Source organism: Triturus cristatus, chromosome 2_1 (genome assembly GCF_964204655.1).
Source record: "Triturus cristatus chromosome 2_1, aTriCri1.1, whole genome shotgun sequence".
NCBI classification, from domain to species: Eukaryota; Metazoa; Chordata; class Amphibia; order Caudata; family Salamandridae; genus Triturus; species Triturus cristatus.
This window is the reverse complement of record NC_140581.1, coordinates 512,038,371-512,060,441: the sequence shown is the minus strand read 5'-3', so window position 1 is coordinate 512,060,441 and position 22,071 is coordinate 512,038,371. Positions and strand designations below refer to the sequence as shown.

General features: G+C 43.0%; 1 protein-coding gene across 2 annotated transcripts in view; it reads right to left on the bottom strand.

Moving 5' to 3' along the window:
- The window catches only part of RASGRF2 (Ras protein specific guanine nucleotide releasing factor 2), a 2,022,215-nt gene that overhangs the window by 1,129,259 nt on the left and 870,885 nt on the right, over nucleotides 1-22,071 (bottom strand). For both annotated transcript variants that reach the window (XM_085632406.1, XM_085632407.1), the window contains exon 8: nucleotides 13,487-13,596. In XM_085632406.1, coding sequence (XP_085488532.1) covers nucleotides 13,487-13,596 — 110 coding nt within the window. The remainder of the gene's footprint in view (nucleotides 1-13,486; nucleotides 13,597-22,071) is intronic.

The window sequence follows — 22,071 nt, the reverse complement described above, 5'->3', positions numbered from 1 at the left end:
ACAGTGAAATGAAAAGATCCGGAATACCCATGCAGATGCTTATCAAGCCAAGATTAGGTCCTTTACAATTGTGGTTTGCAGGATTTTCTCTGCAGACCTCCTTTAGAACTGGAGATACAGGAGTTTGCATTTTGTGTGCTGTGCTTTGCCATTCTGGTGGGATGTTATCTTTCCGCTGTCCTCTCTATAACGGACGAGAATAAACCTGGTTGTGCAGCCTGTGGCAGTAAGAGAGCCAGAGCGAGGCTTGTGTTGCATTCTGGTGGATCAGTGCTTAATTTGTGAGAAAAAAAAAAAAATGAAGTGCCGGGGCCCAAGACACTAACAGCGCTGTCACTGCTGCCGAATGCCTGGGCTAGCATTCCGTATGTGCCAGAGTTACCATTTTTAAATAGACACTGCGTTGATAAATTCAGCTGAAGAATGGACACACAGCGCTAACAAGTGGTGTGATCCCGTAACAGGCACTTGTGTTTAGAAGAAGTGCCGAGCACCGGCTGGGATTTTTATCTGTCGGCTGTCCTCTGTATAATGGGTCGCAAAAACCACCTTGTGCGGCAGCAGCAGCAGTGTTTGCAGTAGTAAGAGCCACAGCGAGGCTTGTGCGTTGCGTTCTCCTTTAAGTTTCAGCTCGGTTTTATAGTCTCTTGTCATTGGGCAAAGTGATAATGTTACATATTGTCACCTCATTTGAAAATGTGTGTCTAACCTTGATAATCAGATTTAACACATTACGGGGACCGCATTAGTTAAATGGCATCAGCTCGCTGGATAAAACCAAGTAAAACAAGGGAACAGTATTTGAATTGTTGGTGTTGGCGCCCAGTAAGTGGCATCAAATTACAAGAAAACAACTAAAACAAGCGGCCGCGAAAGTGATCGCGATCAAACATCAAAGCGGCCGCGCGGCCGCGAAACTGAAAGTAATTGCGGTCAAGCGTGGCGCGCGCGCCCGCTCACATGCACTGTAGCTCTAGGCTGGCCTGGCAGCACTTTTTGGAGCCCTCTCAATAAGTCTCGCCAGACCAGCGCATGCGCTGGGTCAGGCGAGACCTAAAAAGGATCGAAAAAGTTAGTCAAAAAATGACTAAAGGGGTAGCTCTCCCGGATCTGCGCTTACTGGCGCGGAAAAAAGAAGAACTGACGTCAGCGCGCGAGGGCGGCGTCTAAGTACTCCGACGACGTCATTCCGGCGCATGACGCCGACGACGGACGCGGAGCCGCAGACGACGCCTAACGACGCGCAAGGGGTATTGCTGACGAAAAATCTTCCGGATCCAGTCTGACGCCTGGGGATATTCTAAGGTGAGGAATCTAACTAACGTGTTTCTTTCAGATAACACTTGACACTTATTACGGATGCTGTGCAGCCATATCTTACCTTTGTACAGAAGTTAGCATAGGTTCGTGTTAACATGTTTGAAACATTGATACCTTTCTTCACTTAGTCACTTTCCCCGTTATCAATGATTGGTCAGAGGTCTTGATAAAATGCCCTTAAGACAGTTTTTTTAAAAATCATTGCACTTAAGACATTATGTTTTTTTGCACTTTTTATGCATTGCCTCATAAACGTTTTATTTCACCTATTCTTTGTGAACACAATTTTAAACAATGTCGACAAGCACTATTGTTTTTACAACAACTGAGTTCATTAGCTATCTGCTGCATGATTTCTAGTGTTTTATGGTCTGTGATACGGTCAAGGTAAAATATGATAGCGTTGTAATGACGTCTCATAGCCAACTTTTTAATATGTATATGCTTACGGTTTTATGCTTATAAAATGTGCAATTTATTTTGTATGTAAGGCTTTTATGGTTTCTTCCAAGATAATCGAATAAAGCGGACTATGACTAAGACTTTAAAATAAATATTAGCAAATCAGAGATCCTAAATGTGATGCTACTCCAGGAAGAGGCGATTAGATTAATGTTGCACACTCCTTTTCAGTGGACAAACACATTTAGGGCCTGATCACAATGGACCGCCGAAACTGTGGTGGAGGTGCGGTGGCAGTCAGGGACGCCATACCAGCGGTCTGACGGCCATATTATGAGTACGGTCTGAGTGCTTTGAAACTGCAGCAACAGCCCTGGCATTGGCTCAGCGTTCTGGGGAAGCAATATGCATGGCGGTGCCACTGCGGCACCACCATGCATATTACGAGATTCCCCATCGCCAGCCTTTTTATGGTGGTGAGCCCGCCATGAAAAAGCTGGCGGTGTGAAAACAAAGGGAGCCCTGCAAGGCCCCATGGGCCTCCTGTTGCCACTGTGCACGGGGATGCATGCAGGGGAGCACATGGTGGGCCCCCCGTCAACATGTACCCCCTTTCCTGCACGGCATGGATTGCACAGTCCATGCTGTGCAGGAACGGCCTTAGGTGCCCCCATTGCCGTGTCTTTTCGACAGGCACCTCAATGGGACCACTGCGCCGCCCACCCACCAGACAAACAGGAAACTCGTAATCTGGTGGGCGGGTGGTGGTCGACTTTGGCGGTCTAGGAGCAGGACATTTGCATAATAGCCTGCTCCCAGACCGCCAAAGTCGTAATCAGGCCCTAAATATTTAGGGATCAAAATCACTCCTACCCCAAGGACTTGTTTAAGGCTGATTATCCACACCTCCAAAGGGCCCTATGTGAGGATTTCAGATGATCTCCATTTTTCTTGTCTTGGCTGGGAAGAATTAATACTGTTTAAAAAAATGTACTTCCCAGAGTGTTATACCTGTTCCAGGTCCTCCCAATCTTGGTACCCAGAGAACTCTTCTCTGAATTTAAAACCTTAACTTTGCAATTTCTTTAGCAGACGTGCAAAGTGTGACTGAGATTCAAGATACTAAGACTTCACAAACTAGCAGGTGGGTAGGCCCTTTTCAGATTTCTTATTATAATATTCAGGTGCACAACTCAAGGTTATAGCTGATTGCTCCCTTGGCGCCACCGAAAAATACTGGGTGCACATGGATCGGTGATAGTTGGGAGAACAATTTGGGATCTTGTATGGGATCTCGTATGGAAACTGAAAGTAGATAGACCCTGTAATGCTTACATGAGCACCCCTGCAAGAACCACCTTATTGTTGTGCAATACTAGGGTGAACTGGAGAAATATCATGCCTTTCTCCCCACAACCCTATGCACTTTAACCCCAACTGGTGGCCGGCCAAACGCGGACATAGGCCCACACGCAGAACTCATGCCAGAAACCTCGGAATAATCATCGACGGCAAACTGGACATGACAACACCAGTCAACGCCGTCACTGCATTCTGTTTGGCAACCTGAATATGCTGAGGAAGATCTTCAAATGGCTCCCAAGTAACACTAGAAAAACTATCACTCACACTCTAGTCACCACCTAATTGGACTATGGGAACACACTCTATGCCGGGATCACAAAGCAACTCACTACAAGACTAGAAACCATCCAAAAGTCAGTAGCCAGGTGCATCCTCAACCTCCCACACAGAACTCGCATCACACCACACCACAGGGAACTATACTGGCTCCCGATACACAAACAAGCTCAATTCAAGTTCCTCACACACAGTCAAGGCACTACACATCTTCTTCCACCAACCAACCAGACATCTCCACTCAGCAGGACTTCTACTCGCACACATCCCACGCAAATACGGAACCAGATGAGGAGGCTAAGTGTTCTCTTACATTGCTCCTAACGTGTGGAACATCCTCGCACTCCACATCATAAACTCCTCCTTCTCTTCTTGAATTCCCCAAAAAGCTGAAGACCTGACTTTTCAATCAATCAACCTACCACGGGCAGGACTAGGGACAGACACCTGCTCAGTGCCAGGATACCCTTGTGGGTGATTTACGCTATAGAAATACACATAACATAACATTCAAGTGCAAGCAGGGTCACCGAAGCCTCATCTGTATAAATTACAGTCTATTCGGCATTGTAAAACTGACTTTCAGTGGGACACTCTACCGCGCGATTTATGCAAACATTCACATAGCATTGCTAGTAGGGAGGCACATTATAAGGCAGTGTTTGACTGGTACATGTACCCAACTAACCTACGTACATTTTACCGACTTAACCGACTTTTGCTGGAGGGGCTGTGGACTAAGGGGAGACCTTAAGCATTTTTTGTGGGTGTGCCCTATAATAACATATGTTTGGGCCTAAGTGCCAGCCTCAATGAAAGTGATATTGTGCTATGAAAGTGCTCTTAAGTATCACACAAAGGTTGACCGAACTATATTATGGAATTGCCTGGGAGGCACCAAACTGACTTTTGTAGCTTATTTGAAGAAAACCGATCTTCCACTTATAACATTATGGCACTTACGATTGTAGAAAATGTTAGCAATGGAACCACTGTCAGCATGTCTTTCAGAAATGCAGGGCTGGTTTAAAGTGGTGTGGGAACCACTATTGGCCTATCTGTCACAAGGCCTCACCCATTTAATATGCCTAACTCGCTTGCAAACTCTTAACTTGTTTCATTATTAGACTCCACAGGGAGTTTTTCCGAATGCCATTAAAGATGTTAAGGGGGCAAATGATCATCCTGTGATAGCAACAATAACTGTCAGCTAGAACCGACAGAAATCGTTGGGGTTTGAAATTCCTGTCATTCTGGGGGCAGGAGGACATGTTGTTTTACTTGTTTATGTTAATACCATTATGGTACTGGTTTGAGTTCTCTTTGATGTGTTTAGCCTATCACCCAAAATCTATTAGGAAATGTGTTAACCTCCTCCAAGGCAAAAATGTTAAAAAAGAGGGCAGCTATGCTATGTATTTTTGGCTCTATGGTTGGTACTTTCCTTGGTTCACGTAGAACGGCAGCCCACTTGCTACATTTCTGAATTGGTGAGGGCTAAAAAAGTCATATTTTGCATGTTTGATTAAACAAATAAAAATGACTTACTGTATCCAAAATGGCATTTAATTGACCCTATGCCAATTTAGCAGCACATGTTGAGCGTGCCAAATTTCCTAACCTTATTTGTTGCATAGTATTTGGTACAGTGTAAGTTGTATTAATGCATACTATTTTAAGCTGCCTCAAGTAATTAAATCGTTAAATAGTAAATGCATCCGCTGTTATCTATAGTCCTGGTTAACTTCTTTACTTCCCATCGCCAATCCATTTTCTTCGGTATGGAAGAACCAAATGGTAATGTAAGGGTTATCCCGGAAAGAAACAAGGGAAATGGCATAAACATTGAAACCAGGGCGGAGACTGGATGCTTGCTGTTGAAAGAGTCGATATAGGGGTTTTGCAATGTGAAATCAACTCTGTATTCGAACAATATCCGATTGATAGGGCAGCCGCTTCACAGAATTCTTCACTCAGTGCATAGTGTATATCGTTGAAGGTATTCTCCAGTTCACTTACATTTGTAATTTTGCAGTGCTCCTACATTTCTGCACCACATAACTTGAGCATTGTATGAAATGTTTATGGCAGAAATCATGCAGCCAACCAACACTGTTGTGAACGTGGGATTTTGAAGGGTTGCTTTTCATTTCTCTTTGTCATCAAAACAAATATTTAGGTAAATGTACATTAAATCTGGAGGGTTGCTTGATTTTTTTTTGAAATTTCATATATTCAGTTTTTGGAAGAAATCTTTCAAATGTCATCATTTTGCAGTCTGGATCCCAAGCTCTAATTGTAATCTGCCATGACCTTCCATGTATCTCACCCTCACTTGCAGGTCTTCTTTGAACCCATACATTTACCCCACAACCTCTAACCACCTTGAGAGGTGAGTAGTTGCATGGGCTGTTTCCTGTATAGCTTAGCACTGAATTCTGAGACAGCGTTGGGTGGAGAAGGCAATCTAGTGTATGGAGCTAGTGGATTCAAGATGGATTCCAGAGTAAGGGAGAACAAAGAAAAGAGGCACCCAAAGGGATATGAGGTCTTCGTTACAGTAATAGACCTGCCTCAGTGGTCTACCGTAAGATTTCCTGTGAATCCCTTTGGGTTTCTTCAGAGCAGACACCGTAGCAGTGCTTCAAAAGTGTTCAAGATGCTTAAGGGCACCCAAAGCAGCATCCAGTAAGATCATCTTCGCCATAAATGGAGTTATACGTGGAAGACTTGCCCAAGCACATCTCCAGGACACCATAAGCATGACCAATCATGCAACCTAAGGTTAGTGTTATCCATACTGTTTGCTATTCACACACGGTGGTGAATTGTCAAAGGGTATATTTGCAAAAGGTTTTGGCATTTCGACCCTGCATCGGATAGAAGGGTCTCTTCAGGAATGAGGAGGCTTGAGAGAACTAATGCTCTGAAGGGATTTCCATTTGAACAGTGACAGTCCATCAAGACCGCCGTAATTTGTCTTTTCTCCGATTTGGGGGTGGGGGGTGCAGGCTCACTGACTCGCCCCATGTCAATTAATTAGCTGCATATATTTTGTTCACAGGTATCCTATCGTGAGGATAAACATAATTCTGTGTCTCGATTGGGGCTTTCACCTGGTGCTTTGTTAGCACTAAACACAAAATTCTATGTCAGGACCAGAGGCTTTACATTATGCTTCTCTTTTTTTACTGTTATAATACAGCAGCCAATGAAAACAATCAACGTTTTAAACTACATATCCCATGAGCCCTGACCCCAATATCTCTACCAATCAGAGGGTATCAGTTCACATATATAAATTACTGAAACAAATGTCCACCCTCTTTCTTTGCTGCCGCAGTAGCGACAAAGTAAGTGAACTTTATTTTTCCCATGATTTAAAGTTGTATTTACATTGGTATGAAGCGCAGTCGTCACGCCGCATTTGTGAGGGACTCTGCCCCTCTTTGAAGTATTGGTGCCAATGGGCCTCTTCAGAACGCGAGCACGCTTAGTGATCAGAACCCGGTCCTCTCTCTATTGCAGGCCAGCGCATGCACATTTTAATGTGCTCAGTCTGAAATCCCTCAAGCGGCTTGCAGGAGTGTTCACAAGTCACAGAGGGCATCAACATACCAAGCGCTGGCCACAGAACACCCGACAGGGCCACAAAAGCACTTGGCCTAGGGGAATGAGACAGATGGTTCCCTCCACATAGTAAAAATATCGGCTGGTGAGTTCTGCCTTTATTTGTTCAGCAATGGGCCCCTGTGAAAACGTTCTCCTGCATTAATATTGGTTGAATTCCTTTTTTTGGTGTAATACACCATTATGGCCCAGTACTTCAATGTGTTCTTTGGGGCCTATATTGGTGTCCCTTATGAACATCAGGTGGAGGAAAGGTTTGTGGAGGCACTGGACACCCATGTGCAAGACTTCATTAGGAGAGCCTTGGTTTGGGCGCTTCACCAATGAATGCAACCTCTCATTAGTTATGGTAGGCGAGAGTTCAGCACAGGCTCTTTAGGGGATAGCCCCCCCCCCCCATGGAAGTTAACACCACTGCCACTGATAGATCTGGTAAGGGTCTTGCTGGATGACCTCCGAAGGAGGCAGGGGCGCATATGGCCTATTCTGTTCCATTGGACCATGAGTATGGGGCCTCTTCAGCGCTGGGGCGTTCCGAGGTTCCACTCAGAAAGGGCGCACCATTGAAGACTCCGCCTCACAATCCTCTCACCACTCTGATTCATAGCATTCACAAGAAGAGTCTTAACCAGCTGTAAAGAGTAAACGCATATCCTGTCAATCTGATGACGCCCCATCTGAAAGCTGCCCTTGAAATCTCCTCTGGAGCCTGGATGGCATCATTCATTCATCCTCTACAGACTGGATTCCCTGCCCTGAAGTAGCGGACTACGTCCACACCCACTTGCAGAAAGAGTTTGAAAAGGAGGTATGCAACATCTTGCGCTCTGAATACCCACAACCTTAATTAGGGGCAAGGTTGCACACATACCCGAATCGAACCCTAACATGGTGACGTTTATCAAAAAATTTACGAAGGACCCCAAAAAGATTGTTAAATCTCTCCCGCCCTCTTACAAAGAGGACGCTCCAATAGAAGTGGCTATCGTGGTGGAAACACATCGGGTGACGTGGCCTTTACAGGTAAAACTCATTCAAATATTTTTTGCACAACTGGCAGACAATCACTCAGGCATTCTGGGTTCTGGAAACAGTGCAGGGATTCAGACTAGATGTTGATGCAATTCCTTCTCAGGAGTCCATTCCTTCCCCTCTACTTTTTTCCCAGTGAGAGAATCTTTTTATTGATGCTGAAGTTCAGGTCCTGCTTGCCAAAAAAGCGATAGCCCCCTCTCTTCCTTACGCCTGGGGATTTTTAAGTAAGATTTTTGTAGTACAGAAAAGGGGTGGAGGCTTCCGTCTAGTGCTCAATCTTTAGCAATTCAACTTTTGGCGTATCACAATTTCTAAATGGAGGGCATACAATTTCTGCAAGACCTTTTTCAGGAAGGAGATTGGATGGTGCGAATCGACCTGAAGGATGCGTATCTGTTATTTCCTATATTTCCTCCACACCATAGATTGCTACAGCTTCGTTGGCATCATCGGTGGTACTAGATTACCTCCCTGCCCTTTACCCTGTTCCCTGCCCCTTGGTGTTTCACCAAGATCCTTCGCCCAGTGGTGCAATTCCTCAGCCAAATGCGAATGTGCATGATAATATAGCTAGACGATATTCTCATCATGGTGCAAAGCAGGAAATCTGTCTAGACCCACTTTTTGTGGGCTGTACAACTCTTCCAAATCTGGGCTTCACAATCAATGGAGAGAAATCTTTCCTAATTCCAGCTCAGAGTATGGAGTTCTTAGGTTTTCAAGTGGATTTGGTTTTGGCTCAACTCAAATTACCCCTTTCGAATATATTGTCAATAAAGAAAGAGTTAAAAAAAACCTTTGCCTCCCAGACTACATCATTGAGGATTTTGGCCAGGTTGGCAGGTCCCCTTCACTACCGGGAATTGTAACGCCTCAAGATTCTGCACCTTCAGAAGGGCTTATCTTATTCGGAGAACATAGTGTTATCAGAGGAAGACAGGACTGAAATTTCCGGGTGGTTGGACCATATGGACGCAATTTTTGCCTCTGTTCTGGAGATGGTCATATAGATGGATGCTAGCAGATGGGGCTGGGGGCGAGAGGCGACCCAATAGAAACAGGAGGCAGGTGGTTCCAGGAGGCACTGACATTTTTCATCAATTTTCTGAAGCTACTGACTGGGGAATTGTGGTGAGGACTTTAACTCTGCACAAGGTGAAATTTTGCATCCTGTTTCAGATGAACAATGTTTCCTTAAGGGGGAAGGATGTGTCTCCTACTGGAGACTGCCAAGGACTTTTGGCATTACTGCCTACAACATCAGATATAGGTGATAGCGGAATACATTCCAGGTCAGGGGGATGTTGTGATGGACTGGAACTCTCACTTTCTCCGCAATTCCAGCAATAGATAGCTCAGACCAGCACTGCATTGTTACATACTAGAGCTACTGCAACCAAACAATTGTTTAACCAAGCAAAAACAGATATGCAAGAATATTATCATATGCAGGGTGCTACTGCAAATATTGCCTATCTCCAAAAGGTTTATGAAGAAAGTGAATATACAGGTAGATTTCTGGGGTGGCAGGCCAGAGAATTTCAAATAAGAAATAAGATTCCATCCTTGGTAGACACTGAAACTAAGGTACACTTAACTGAATCATTAGATATTCAGAAGGGAGTTTTACAACATTATGTGTTAATACATAATTCCCATGAACAGAGTGCTGCTGACAGCCTCACGCTGTTTTTAGAAAATTTCCTATCCCATGTCTATCAAACAAACAAGACCAGATGATGGTCACTAAATTCTCTCTTGAAGTCATATAGTGAGTAGTAAATTCGCTATCTAACAGTAAATCAGCAGGCGAAAATGGCTTCCCAGCAGAATTATATAAGAAATGTTCACCCATACTAAATACAGAAATGTTAAGCTTGCTAATCATACATTGGAAGGGGGTGATCCCCGGCCATTTTTTCGCATTGCTGTGGTAGTCAGTTTTTTAAAGAAAGATAACAACAAGGAGAATATTAACTCCTATAGGCCTAGTAGCCTATTGAACCTACACCTACCCAATTTTTACCAAGCTTTTAGCAAATCAGATGAATAAAATTAGAGGTTCATTCATTTGTCCAGGCCATTGTGGGTTTGTGGCATGTAGACTGCTTTTTACTGATACTAATATTTTAATTGAAGCCTTGGACTATGTGACACAGAATAAAAACCAGCACAGGAGATGTTTTTAGACGCTGAAAAGGCTTTCGATTTGGTGTTGTGGGAAAGCCTCTACACGATTCTTGAGAGATTCGGGTTCCCGAATAGTTTTATGCAAACAATAACCTGCTTATATAAGGATGCTATGGCGAAATAATTATTGATTCCAGAAATATAAGCACATGTAGTGTAAACATAGGCACGTGCCAGGGATGTCTCCTGTCTCCTATTCTCTTTGCCCTGTTTATAGAACCATTGGCGATTGCCATCAGGGAAAAAGCCCTTCTGTCAGCACCGTTGTACAGTATGTCTAATATAAAATTGTAAGCAGATGACATTGTTCTGTTTCTTAAACCTAAAAGAAATATTCAGAAGGAAATCTTTGCAATTTTTATGAAATTTCAAGAAGTAGGTGTATACAAGATTAATAAGGCTAAGACTGAAATTCTATTATACAGCTGTACACAGAATACCTTACTACCCGAATTTCAGACCAAAAAGATACCTGGGAATATATGTTTTTTGAAAATGTGAATGATCTCTATATATTAAACTACGTACCTTTTATACAAAAGATTAAGTCGCTATTCGCCAAGTGAACTCAAATGCCTCTTTCAATAATAGTGTCTTTAACAACAGAAGTGTAACCCATAAACCATGTTGAGATTTGGTTAGGTACGTTAAACAAACAACAGCATCTCAACTGGTATAGTGAAGGAGGACGGTTAGGCATGCAAGTACAATACTTTACACGAAAGGAAAAACCGGGAGACTCTAGGTTGATTTTTTGAAATGTGCATTCAGCATTATGTATTTAAGAACAGATTAAGCAAAGATCAACATACAGTTATAACAGCACTGTAAGCAAAAATGCGTGAACAACCCGAATTGGACTTGGTGCTTGGTTGTGTAGGTGACACAATTAGTGGCGGCGCATGTGACAATGTTTGGTCAGCGGACGAAAACGGCGCAATGTGCGAATGTGAGCAAATATATACAGTGAATACTGTGGTTTCAGACAAAGATTTACAAATGGGAGGAAAAATGACAATGATTTCGTTGAACCACTGATGCTGCGCCTTTAGTTGCGCTGAAGAGTCGACGACGTTTCGACCCAATTAATCGGGATCATCATCAGGACAGGGTTGTATAATTGTATCGGTGCTTGAGGGACACGGTCCTGTCTTTTAAGAGTAGCGTGGTGAGCCGGTGAAATCAGGCGTCTGGCGCGTCCAAGATTTCCTTGGTACGGCGGGTATCCAAGGTATGAGGAATGGAGATGGCCGTGTCACGGAGGAACATCGGCGGGGGTGTAAACTTCAGAGCGAGTCCGTCCTTAATGGCGGAGGCTCGGTGCTGCAATAAATGTGGAACCGCCACAGAAAAATTTGTATTATACTATATCTGCCCTAATTCTGAATTTACCTCAAGCATTAGTTTCCCCAGGCTATCCTTAGTCCTGAAAAGACCCTTCTATCCTCTGCAGGGTCGAAACACCGTGTACACTTTTTGCAAATTAACCCTTTGACAATTCACATCAGTGTGTGAATAGGCAACAATGTACCTTGTCCAATAAGGCTTACTTATAGGGTTGTTTAGCACACCAATATACCTTCTACTTTCACTCATATTTTCATCTTTTTGTTTGGTTATAGTTGTTACTAATATGAGAGTCACTTTGCACTTTCTAATATTTATTCAAAGATGTGATTTACAAGATGAAATCATTCCCCCTTTTTTACATGAAACCTTTCATTATGACTATCACGTTATCATACAAGTGTAACTTTGTTGTCTCACTCAATAACTCTTTAAGATGAGTTCCATGTGAACAGTTGTTATTGTCTGTTCATGTAAAAACCAGGTTCGCATGGACAGTTGGGTTGTTCTTGTACAATTTCTATGACCGTCACAATTCCTGGGCCACTTGTAATTAGGGTCGTAGTGATTGTGACAAAGTGAGGAGGAAAACGGGGGAACTTGTTTCTCAACAGTATATAGGGCACACTTTCATTTGTCTTTTTTCAGTATACCAACATATTACAGGCGCTATTTAACAGAACCAAAATGTGTCTGTTTTTGCAGCACATTTTGTGCTTTGCACTACGGTGGAAAATCCATACACTCCGCTTATAAGCTGTTCTACGTAACATTTTGGGATTCTGTTTATGTGCTGATGTGAGAGGTTAGTGAGAATTTTCAAAATTTTACACCAATTTAATCAACTTTTAAACTTATACCTAAAAAGGTAGTAGTAATGGATATGTGCTGCAAATAACTACACTTTTGTAAAGCTTAAGCGATGGATAGCTCTCCATGGAAGAATAAGCCTCTTCTCATTTCCCCTACCCTAAGGCAGATCATCTGTAGGATTACGGCTAAAAGAAATAGGCCTGGAAACCATGAAATCGCATTGTTCAAGTCAGATTAAAAACCAGAAATTTACTCTATTAAGTTTACTCCTCTGTTTGGAGTTTAAGATATTTTTGTAATTCTCAAACACGTCAAAACTCCTTAAAAGATGTGTCAATCGCAGCTTTCCAGTAGTATTGAAATGTGTTAGCATTTATGCATATAGGAATGAAGCAGGCTTATATTTATCCATGCGTGGACCAGGGGGAAAAGTGCATTAGCACTTTAAAAAAATCTAAGGGGAAAATATCTTAACACATGGAGAAAGCCCTTCTCACACATCCCAACAATTTCGGGAAGAATCTTTCCCGGTTGCCACCCTGGACAAAAGTAAACCTTCAATCGTATGCAGGGAGGAAACGTGCATTAAAAAGGTTTGTGGATACCAACCAACGTGCCAGCTTGGGTGTTCGCCTACTTTTAAAGGCAGCCTCATTCTGTAAATGCCACCACCTCTGGGAGTAGGTTTTCTCACACTTAGAATTGCATCATAGAGGTGTAGATTTACATATAATGAAATCAATTTCTCAGTGAAAATGCATGTTTTGTTAAAACAAAATAGTAATGTCCATTCATAAAGCAAGCCATTTGTCCACCTAAATTTACCACAGATCTGTAAATCGCCTTGAGAACTGGCCCCCTTATTGACATTGTCTGTTTTGAAATTTCCCCAAAATGACTTCAAGTACAATTTTGTAGTTTTCCCCCTTTTGTGAGAATTATCCCTGAATATGCCGGTTTTGTTTATTTCTACAAACGCTTCATGCCACACTTCTACAAGCCGAAATGAAGGACTGTATTATATCGCACCGATCTGTGAAAAACAATATTATACTGTTTCTTCAATTGAAAACTTCCACATGAACATGCATCTCAGATTTTTTCTTACCTTGATAGTTCTTCTAACTTTGACTTTGCAAATTCCAAACTTTTTCTCTCAACATGTTCATGAGGTGTGTGGGCCAAGAGTTCGTGGAGCGTTATAATATATCGCGGGATCTTGGAAAAAAACAAAATATGTCAAGAGTTAAATAAATAGTTGTTGATTTCTTTAGCATTTATGTAGTATCCTAGTATCCTGTCCAAGTTAATGTCATTCCATTTTAACCATCTACTCAGCCAGGGGAATGTTGCAGTGATGATGCGCTTAGGAATGTTGGGAGCCTGTGAGGAGAAGTCACAGTTGAGAGTGGGCTGAGCAGCATGCTGGCTGCGCCTGGTGGGGCTGATCTACATATCCTGTAATTATCTAAATAAAACATCTTGAACTACATCTGCCTGCGTGGACCTCGTTACACCAATTTTTGGGCGACGAGGATGGGATTAACACCCATACAAAAATGCCCTGTGTGAGAGTAGAAACCGTAAGTAGCACAAGTGGGCAAATGTACCCTGAGCAAATGGGACTAAAACCCATTGGCATCCCTACGTAGGGAAGACTGCATGCATGCATGTAAACTGAAATAATGAACTCTTGATGGTGTGTACCTAGGGTCCATGTACGTACAATGTTGAACTCAACAAAACCCACTATACAGTCCTATTAAGTATAAAAATTGAGAAAAACAGTAACTTTGTAAAAGATCACCGGTGAGCGACCTCTCACCAGAGTAGTACTTGACTAGAACATCCCTTGCATGAGGGTAAGTATGCTTACTAAATAAATGAGCAGCTAAACCCATGACACAATCCCACATGTAAGGGATGTAGCATTAAATGTATATGTGTAACCATAAATGTAGTGTGAATAGTAAGCATGACACCATAGTGAAAAAGTGGAAACTTGGGCCAGATACAACTCCTAATACAATCCCTGTAGTGAGGAATATGTAAACATCACGTAAAGACATAGAGTAAATACAATGTAAAGTGTCAAATTATACACTACCATGACGTCCATGCAAATAACAACAAGTTCATGAGAGTAATGACCACACATAGACCACAACCGAGCAAAATCAGGCTTCTATAACATTGAGCTAGAAAGAAGAAGACTGAGAAACCCACATGGACTACAGGCAGCAGAACTTGAAAAATTGCCTCACAAGAGTGTAACTTATTCAAAACAACCCAGAGTCAATATTAGAAACAAAAAATATTTGACCCCGAGACACTGCAGTTTTACCCAACCGTTCCATTGCTTGAGGAGAGCAGATGTCCCTTTGGATCTTGCGATGAGCCCGGTCATCTTCAAATGCTTGTAGCATTAAGCAGGTACACACAGAGTAGATCTTACCGAAACAGACAAACACCGTGGCTCCTTCAAGTTTCAAATAAGTGTTTTAAAAAAAAAACAGTGGTTGGCGTAACGTGAGAGGAAACAGTCTAGAAAAAGGACGTGGTTGGCATAACGTGAGAAGAGACAGTGTGGGAGCGTGGACCTCGTTACTACAATTTATCAAAACGAAGAGCCCATTCTGAACCCCTTGAAATTCTGGTTGTAAACTGTGCATCTGGTAATTACCCGCATACTGGGGTAAGGTATTAACCGGGTAAGTGATTTGAACATCATTCAGAGTCTCAGAGTAGGGAGGAGGTATCAATTGTTACTGTTTCCCCTTTCTGGGAGGATATGTGTGCCAATTACCAGTACCCGGGGTGCCCGCTTCTACCACGTATAAAATCGTGTAGGCCTGCGCAATTAGCAGCTGGGTCAGAATCCTGGGGGCTCCAACCTAACTAGTATTTGTGTGGCCCTCTGAGAAGGTACGAAGGTTTTCATAAGCGTAATATTTTATTCCAACGAGTAGAAGATTAGAAAAGACACATGAAGCAATGAAGCTTGAGCATTTAGTGAAAGCTGTAATGCGAAAACATTGCAACTATAGGAAAAACAGTCACAAATTACTTGTCATTTTTCTGTTAGCGCTACAGTTATACAAACAATTTAAAAAGAAGAACAGAAGAAAGAGCGTTTTTTTTTTGTAAAACTCACTCTAACAGACAGCTAGCGTTTCCGACCTATTTATTCGCAGACCGTGCACAAGGTCGGCTAGTTCCTTCAATGAAAGTTAACAGGAACAATTTTCATGCATCTTACTTATGTCACCAAACGTTCGTCTTTTTACTTTGTCATGCCCTTAGATGCCTTCGGCGACAGAGCGCATAATAAATGCCTATTAACTATTAACATATTATTATAACATCTTCTTTAGTTTGATAAATATAGAACATACACTGTTGATTATTTAAGGATTTGACCCGAATTACACAGATTGAACTGCTGTCATTTGTCACCAATATTTCCGGATTGTACTGATCCTGGTATAATTTTCCCTATTATATTTGCACTAACCGGCCATTGCAAAAATCACCAAATTGCACTGGAACAAATAGAATCTACTGGTGTTAGAAACGTTGGCACATACTTCCACTGGCACTGCTTTTCTTCATCCATCTCGCAGCACATTCAGACAAGCTATAGGTGTCGCGCTGACATTTTAGTAATACTGGAAAACACATTGGGAGGTCCCTTATGTTATGTGTATTTGTAAAGCACACTATCACCGCAAGAGTATCCTGGCTTATTACACATAGGGAGTCTTTTAAAGAAATATGTTATGACAAAATTAATGTGCAAAAAGGGGCAGGGAGGACATTCTCTGAATCCATGGTCCAGGTGGGAAGGATGGGGGATAGGGCAAAGAGTCCCCTAAAAACCTCTGAATGTAAAAAAAAAAAAAAAGAAACTAAATTTTTTCAAAGGGTTTGCAGACCACAGGGTTAGGATTGCAGCCCCAAGAGTGGCCCCCCAAAGTCCTGCAACCTCTACAGCAAGGGGTCTTGGACCCTTGTTGAACATCCCATGGGCTTGGGGACCGGGTGCCAATGCACAAGTGGTAGAGGCAGGTACCAAGTGGGAATTCAAGAAAAGGTTGCAGGACCAGAGAATGTGGCTGAAGGAGAACTTCTCCAGGATACAGGGGACAAATGTTCTTCTGGGACACAGACCTAGATCCTGTCTTTGTTTCACCCCGGTCGAGAAGAATGTCCTCACCACTATTCACCCTGATCTGATATATGGCCTGCCTGTTACCGAGAACCTCAACGTAAGGCGAAGAAAGGACTCAACACTCCTCTCTTGCAACTAGCACTTGTATCTCCACTCATGGCACTATGTCCTTTCCACTGCCCTTCACAGACAGGCAAACATCACACACGTCTGCCTAACAACACATTACACTTACAATTACTTAAACTACACCTAACTAATCGATTTAGTAACACACATTAGCAAATGCAGTCTCTCTTCTATCTCCTCAAATAATTCTTCCTCAAAATGAGGATTGTTAGAACTGGGGGTCTGTAGTTGGCTGAGGCAATGGCCTTAGTCCAAATAGGGACCCTTGCTTCTAGTCAGGGAAAGGAGAGACACCCTCTTTGATAACCCCTGCTCACCCCCTGGTAGCTTGGCACGAGCAGCCAGGCTTAACTTCAAGGCAATGTGTAAAGTATTTGCAACCACACTCCCAGTGACATAGTGATAACACCACAAATGGACACCACATTGATGTATGAAAATAGCGGTATTTTTATCAAGAAGAAAAATACGGTAATACCCCACGATAAAAATTCAACTTATGTAGTAATATTTCAATTTGCCGGTTATTAGGCCAACAAACACTTGTAGGTTCTTGCGGTATTAATGAGCAGTTCACAATGTTCAAATACAGTCCTAATGCAAGGTTATGCAGTTCGTTATGCCGTTCGTGTCATCAGACTAATGCAGTTCGTAATGCAAGAAAAATGCAATCCTCAATGCACGTAATCAGGCAGTTCGTAATACTAGAATAATGCAATCCTCAATGCAAGTAATCAGGCAGCTCGTAATGCTAGAATAATGCAATCTTCAATGCACATAATCAAGCAGTTTGTAATGCAAGTATAACGCACTCCTTAATGCAAGTAATAAGGCAGTTCATAATGCAAGAATAATTCAATCCCCAATGCACGTAATCAGGCAGTTCGTCATGCAGGAATAATGCAATACTCAATGCAAGTAATACGGCAGTTCGTAATGCAAGTATAACGCACTCCTTAATGCAAGTAATAAGGTAGTTCATAATGTGAGAATAATTCAATCCTCAATGCACGTATTCAGGCAGTTCGTCATGCAGAAATAATACAATCCTCAATGCAAGTAATACGGCAGTTCGTAAGGCAGAGATAAAACAATCCCTAAGGCAAGTAATAAGGCAGTCCGTAAGGGGGGAATAATACTAGGCCAATCGACATGATTAGCGCGGGCGCTACTAGGCCCTAACCATAGGCAACAGTCCTGAACTTTGGAGGGCGGCCCCGGTGCTGCCGAGGACTCAGCACGTCTCATGCGATGCAGTGGGAGAGAGACGGGAGCACTCCGGAACTCCTCCTACGCCTCCCCAGGCCACACATGCTTGTGGCTCCCGACCGGAGTCCAAGCCTTACCTGGGGGATGCGCTGCCTCGCTCTCTCTCTCCCCCGCTCGTCGGACGTCCTGCTGGGCGCTTCTGATGTTGACGCAGCTCCGATGCAGACGACGCTGTAGCAGGACAAGTTACGGCGCTGCCTTCTCTGTTGCTGACGATCTTGGGCGGATTCCTCTTGCAAACTATGATCACAATCATCTCACAACTTCCGTAGCTTTACGAAATCCTTCAGCACGTTGGGGCTCGGGCCAGTGGCAGTGATCTTGATCCGCAGCCTCTGTTACGATGACGGTTCGGGCCACAACAGCTACACAGCAGCGTGGATGATGAATCACGCTGCGGGGGCACTGCAGTCACGGGGCACTTTCCAACCAGCACCACGGACTCCCACAGCAGTCTCAGGCTGCACATGCACACGCACAAAGCGTTGCTGAGACTCGGTTGGGTTTCGGGTCACACAGTCCCGGACAATGCTTATGAAGTTCTCAGGCTGCAAAAAGCACACGCACACAGCGTCGCTGAGACTTGGATGGGCTTCGGGCCACACAGTCCCGATGCAATGCTTACGAAGGTCTCAGGCTGCAAAAAGCACACGCATATAGTGTCACTGAGACACACTTGGAAACTTTGATGTTCCTGAGTTTCCACAACAGGGAGCCAGCTCTCCTCGGGCCCTTGGGGACAAGTTACTTCAGGACACAGCAAAGTCCTTTCAAGCAGGGGGACACAGCACACAGAAAAGTCCCTTTGCCTCTCCTTAGATAAAGCAGCAAACTGCAGGCCAGACCCAGAACACACAGCAAGGGTCAGTACTTTTCTTCAGCTATTCTTCCTTGGCAGAGGTTCCTCTTGACCACAAAGTAGTTTCAATCCTTTTCAGTCATGATCAGTCCAACGTTCAGGGGTTTCAGCTCTCATAGTTATACCCCTAAATGTCTTTGAAGTCTTTGTGCTCAGGGGGCACTGACCCCTGTCTAAATCAGTTCTGGGAGTCCCCCTGCCAGTGGCACCTTCTTCCTTTGATAGTGGGGATCAGGTTCCTCAATCACTGAGCAGGACTTGGAGCCATTATTGTATGGCGGCAGCCCAGGCCTCTTCACCTCCAGGGGCTACTCCTCCGCCCTACACTCCAGATGCAGGCCAGCCTGTTGCTGTCTTACCTACCCCTCCCCTGGCTCAAGACACTTCCCTGATCCTATCACATTCAAATCCAGACAGTCAATCCACAGCCAGGCAGAGACACATAGAATTGTTAAAACAAGAAAACCAGCCACTTCTAAAAGCGTTGTTTCTAAACACGCAATTAAAAAACCACCTTCACAAAAAAGATGTGTTATTAAATTGTGAGTTCAGGCACACTAAACTTCACCTCTCCATCTTAAGCCTATCGGAAGATAGGCTGGAAACAGATTACACAGCCTCCCCATTCTGTCCTATGGGAAAGATGGTCTTGCAACAGTGAAAAACAAAATGGAGAGCATTTCACTGTTAAAACATGGTACACGTCTCAGTACATGTCCTACCTTTCACAGACACTGCACCCTGCCTCGGGGGGTACCTTGGGCCTACCATAGGGGTGTCTGATGTGCATAGAAAGGGAAGGGTAAGGCAAGGCAAGTGGGTGCACTTGTCAGGACAACATGGCAGTTAGCAAACTGCACGCAGGCACTCCAGTGGCAGGCCTGAGTTCTCTCTTTAGGGCTCCTTGTGTGGGTGGCACAATTAGTGCTGCAGGCCCACGAGTAGCATTTGTATTACTAGCCCTGGTACACAAAGTGCACTTTACTAGGGACTTTACTAGTAAAACAAATATACCAATTATGGACAACCAATTACCATAACACTTTATACAGTGAGCACTTGCACCTTGACACTGATCAGCAGTGGCAAAGTGCCCAAAGCATCTAAGTAGGCAACACCATGTCAGAAAAAAGGTCTAGGGGTAAGGCAACAAGTTTAGGGAACTTTAGCCAAAAAGGGCCAAGTCCAACAAGCTTCAAGCAGTAGAAATATTCACTGACATATTAAAAAAAATGTCTTGCTGTGAGACTTGATATCACACGTGGGAAGCCTGTGCATGACAGGTTAGTTCTGTAATAGGTTTCACCAGTTGACGGGTGCGGTGGAGTCCTACTGTTGACCCCACAGTGCCCCAGTAACAGGTTTGTTGCATATGAACGAAACCTTAATGGAATGTGGAATTTGTTATTTTAGTACCTTTATTATCTTTAGTGTTGACATTTAAAAAAATATATGAACAAATATAAAATTATAAAAAATTGTTTTTTCTGACATTCAAAAAGATTTTTATTTTACCATTTTTCCCAGTATGGTTATAATGTTATTACTTGCCTGCAATGATTTCTTTGAAAATGTCCCGCAGTACCAGTTATTGGTCATAAGATGTGCTTGACTTAATTCATGATTTGGCTGCAGTAGATTTGAGCCAGTATTGTCAGTAATACTTAGGTTTAGGGTTTGAGATTTACAATTGCCTTACTCTTTTGTGGGTTGGTTTTTATTATTGCATGTTTCAACAGAAACCTCCTTAAAATTCCCTAAACCTCACAAATTAGCAGTGATATTTCAAATTGTTCAACGATTTCCCCTTGTCTTTTCCACATTTACTGCAAAAATGAATGACTTCTGTTAAAGCAAAACAACACATCGGAAAGCCCAATAAACCAACTTGTGTTTATTGCACAATAAGCAGTCAGCATAACAAATAATCAAAAGACAATTGCCATTCCAACCAACCGGAGTTCTTACTCAGATCAGGGTCTGTTGGAGTATAGAGCTAAATATAGTTTTGATCAACGAAAGTCTGTTGAACATAAAACACATGATCAAAACTTGTTACTCTAATTTGACTTATCTTGTGAAGATGCAAGACGTCCTTGAAGAAATGTCAATAAATACATTGCCGACTTTATTACTTTTCCTAAAATCACTCTACCAAATGCCAACTATGAAAGCAAGGCAACACTTCTACTGAAATGTTCACATGTACAATAGTGTGTAAGATGGTCTCTGGGCCTATAGGAACCCTACAACCTTGCTTGTTTGTTAAGTATAACAAGTACTTTAAAGCAATGTAGAAGAAACATCCTAATAAAGTTATGCACAATATAAGTGCATGATGTGAGATATGCTCAAGACGCATTAATACAGAAGCACATAATTACGTTTTCTCACTCCATTGAAGGTGATCTCTGCAAATAAAAGACAGGACAAGTGGAGATGGAGACCTCTGGCTGGGGATTTGTAGATAACCTTCATGAGCATCCGATGTAGCACTACTGGAGTACTAATATATGTACTAAGACATGCCTTCATAAATAGACCCCTTGATATTTATGCTGAGGTCAGTCCATGAAGTTTGGAAGCAGTCCAACTGCTTCTCTGAGGCCCTTTTCACGTTATACTAAAAGTGCGGACCATACCTCTTCAGTAATATCATGCGAGAGGTTACATTGCCAGAGTTCATGAAATTAGTTTGTTAGTTGGAAACATGATCATTGAAGTTAGATATGATCCCCCTTGAATGTATGTGGCATTTCACAAATCTAGCCAAAAGGTAGCTGAGATTTGCAAAGGGTCACCGTCAAGCATAAAGTCAAAGAGAGATAAACGAGGTAGCTGCATGTGGACGGGTAATACATTGTGATGTAGTGTGTAGGAAACATTGTTTTTCTTGCAGTTGTCCCCCAACGTTTTCCCCTTATTAGATACTGGGTGCTGTTTTTCGACTCTGACAGTGCACTGAGGCCTGCTAACCATACCTCAGTGTCATCTGATTGTTTTACAATTGGCCAAGGACTTTAGCACCCCTTTAAGTCCCTAGTAAATGTAATTCCAGGTAACAAGGGCATGGGTATAAAGAGGGTCCCTAAGGGCTGCAGCATATCTTATGCCACCCTAAGGGACCCACTCTCAAATTTCACACAGACAGCTATAGCAGATTGCGTGACATGGTGCAAACAATGGTTCAAAACATGACGTGCCACACTCCTGTGTGCCATGTCAAAGCCACTGCATGGGCTATATGTAAGTCACCGCAGGCAGG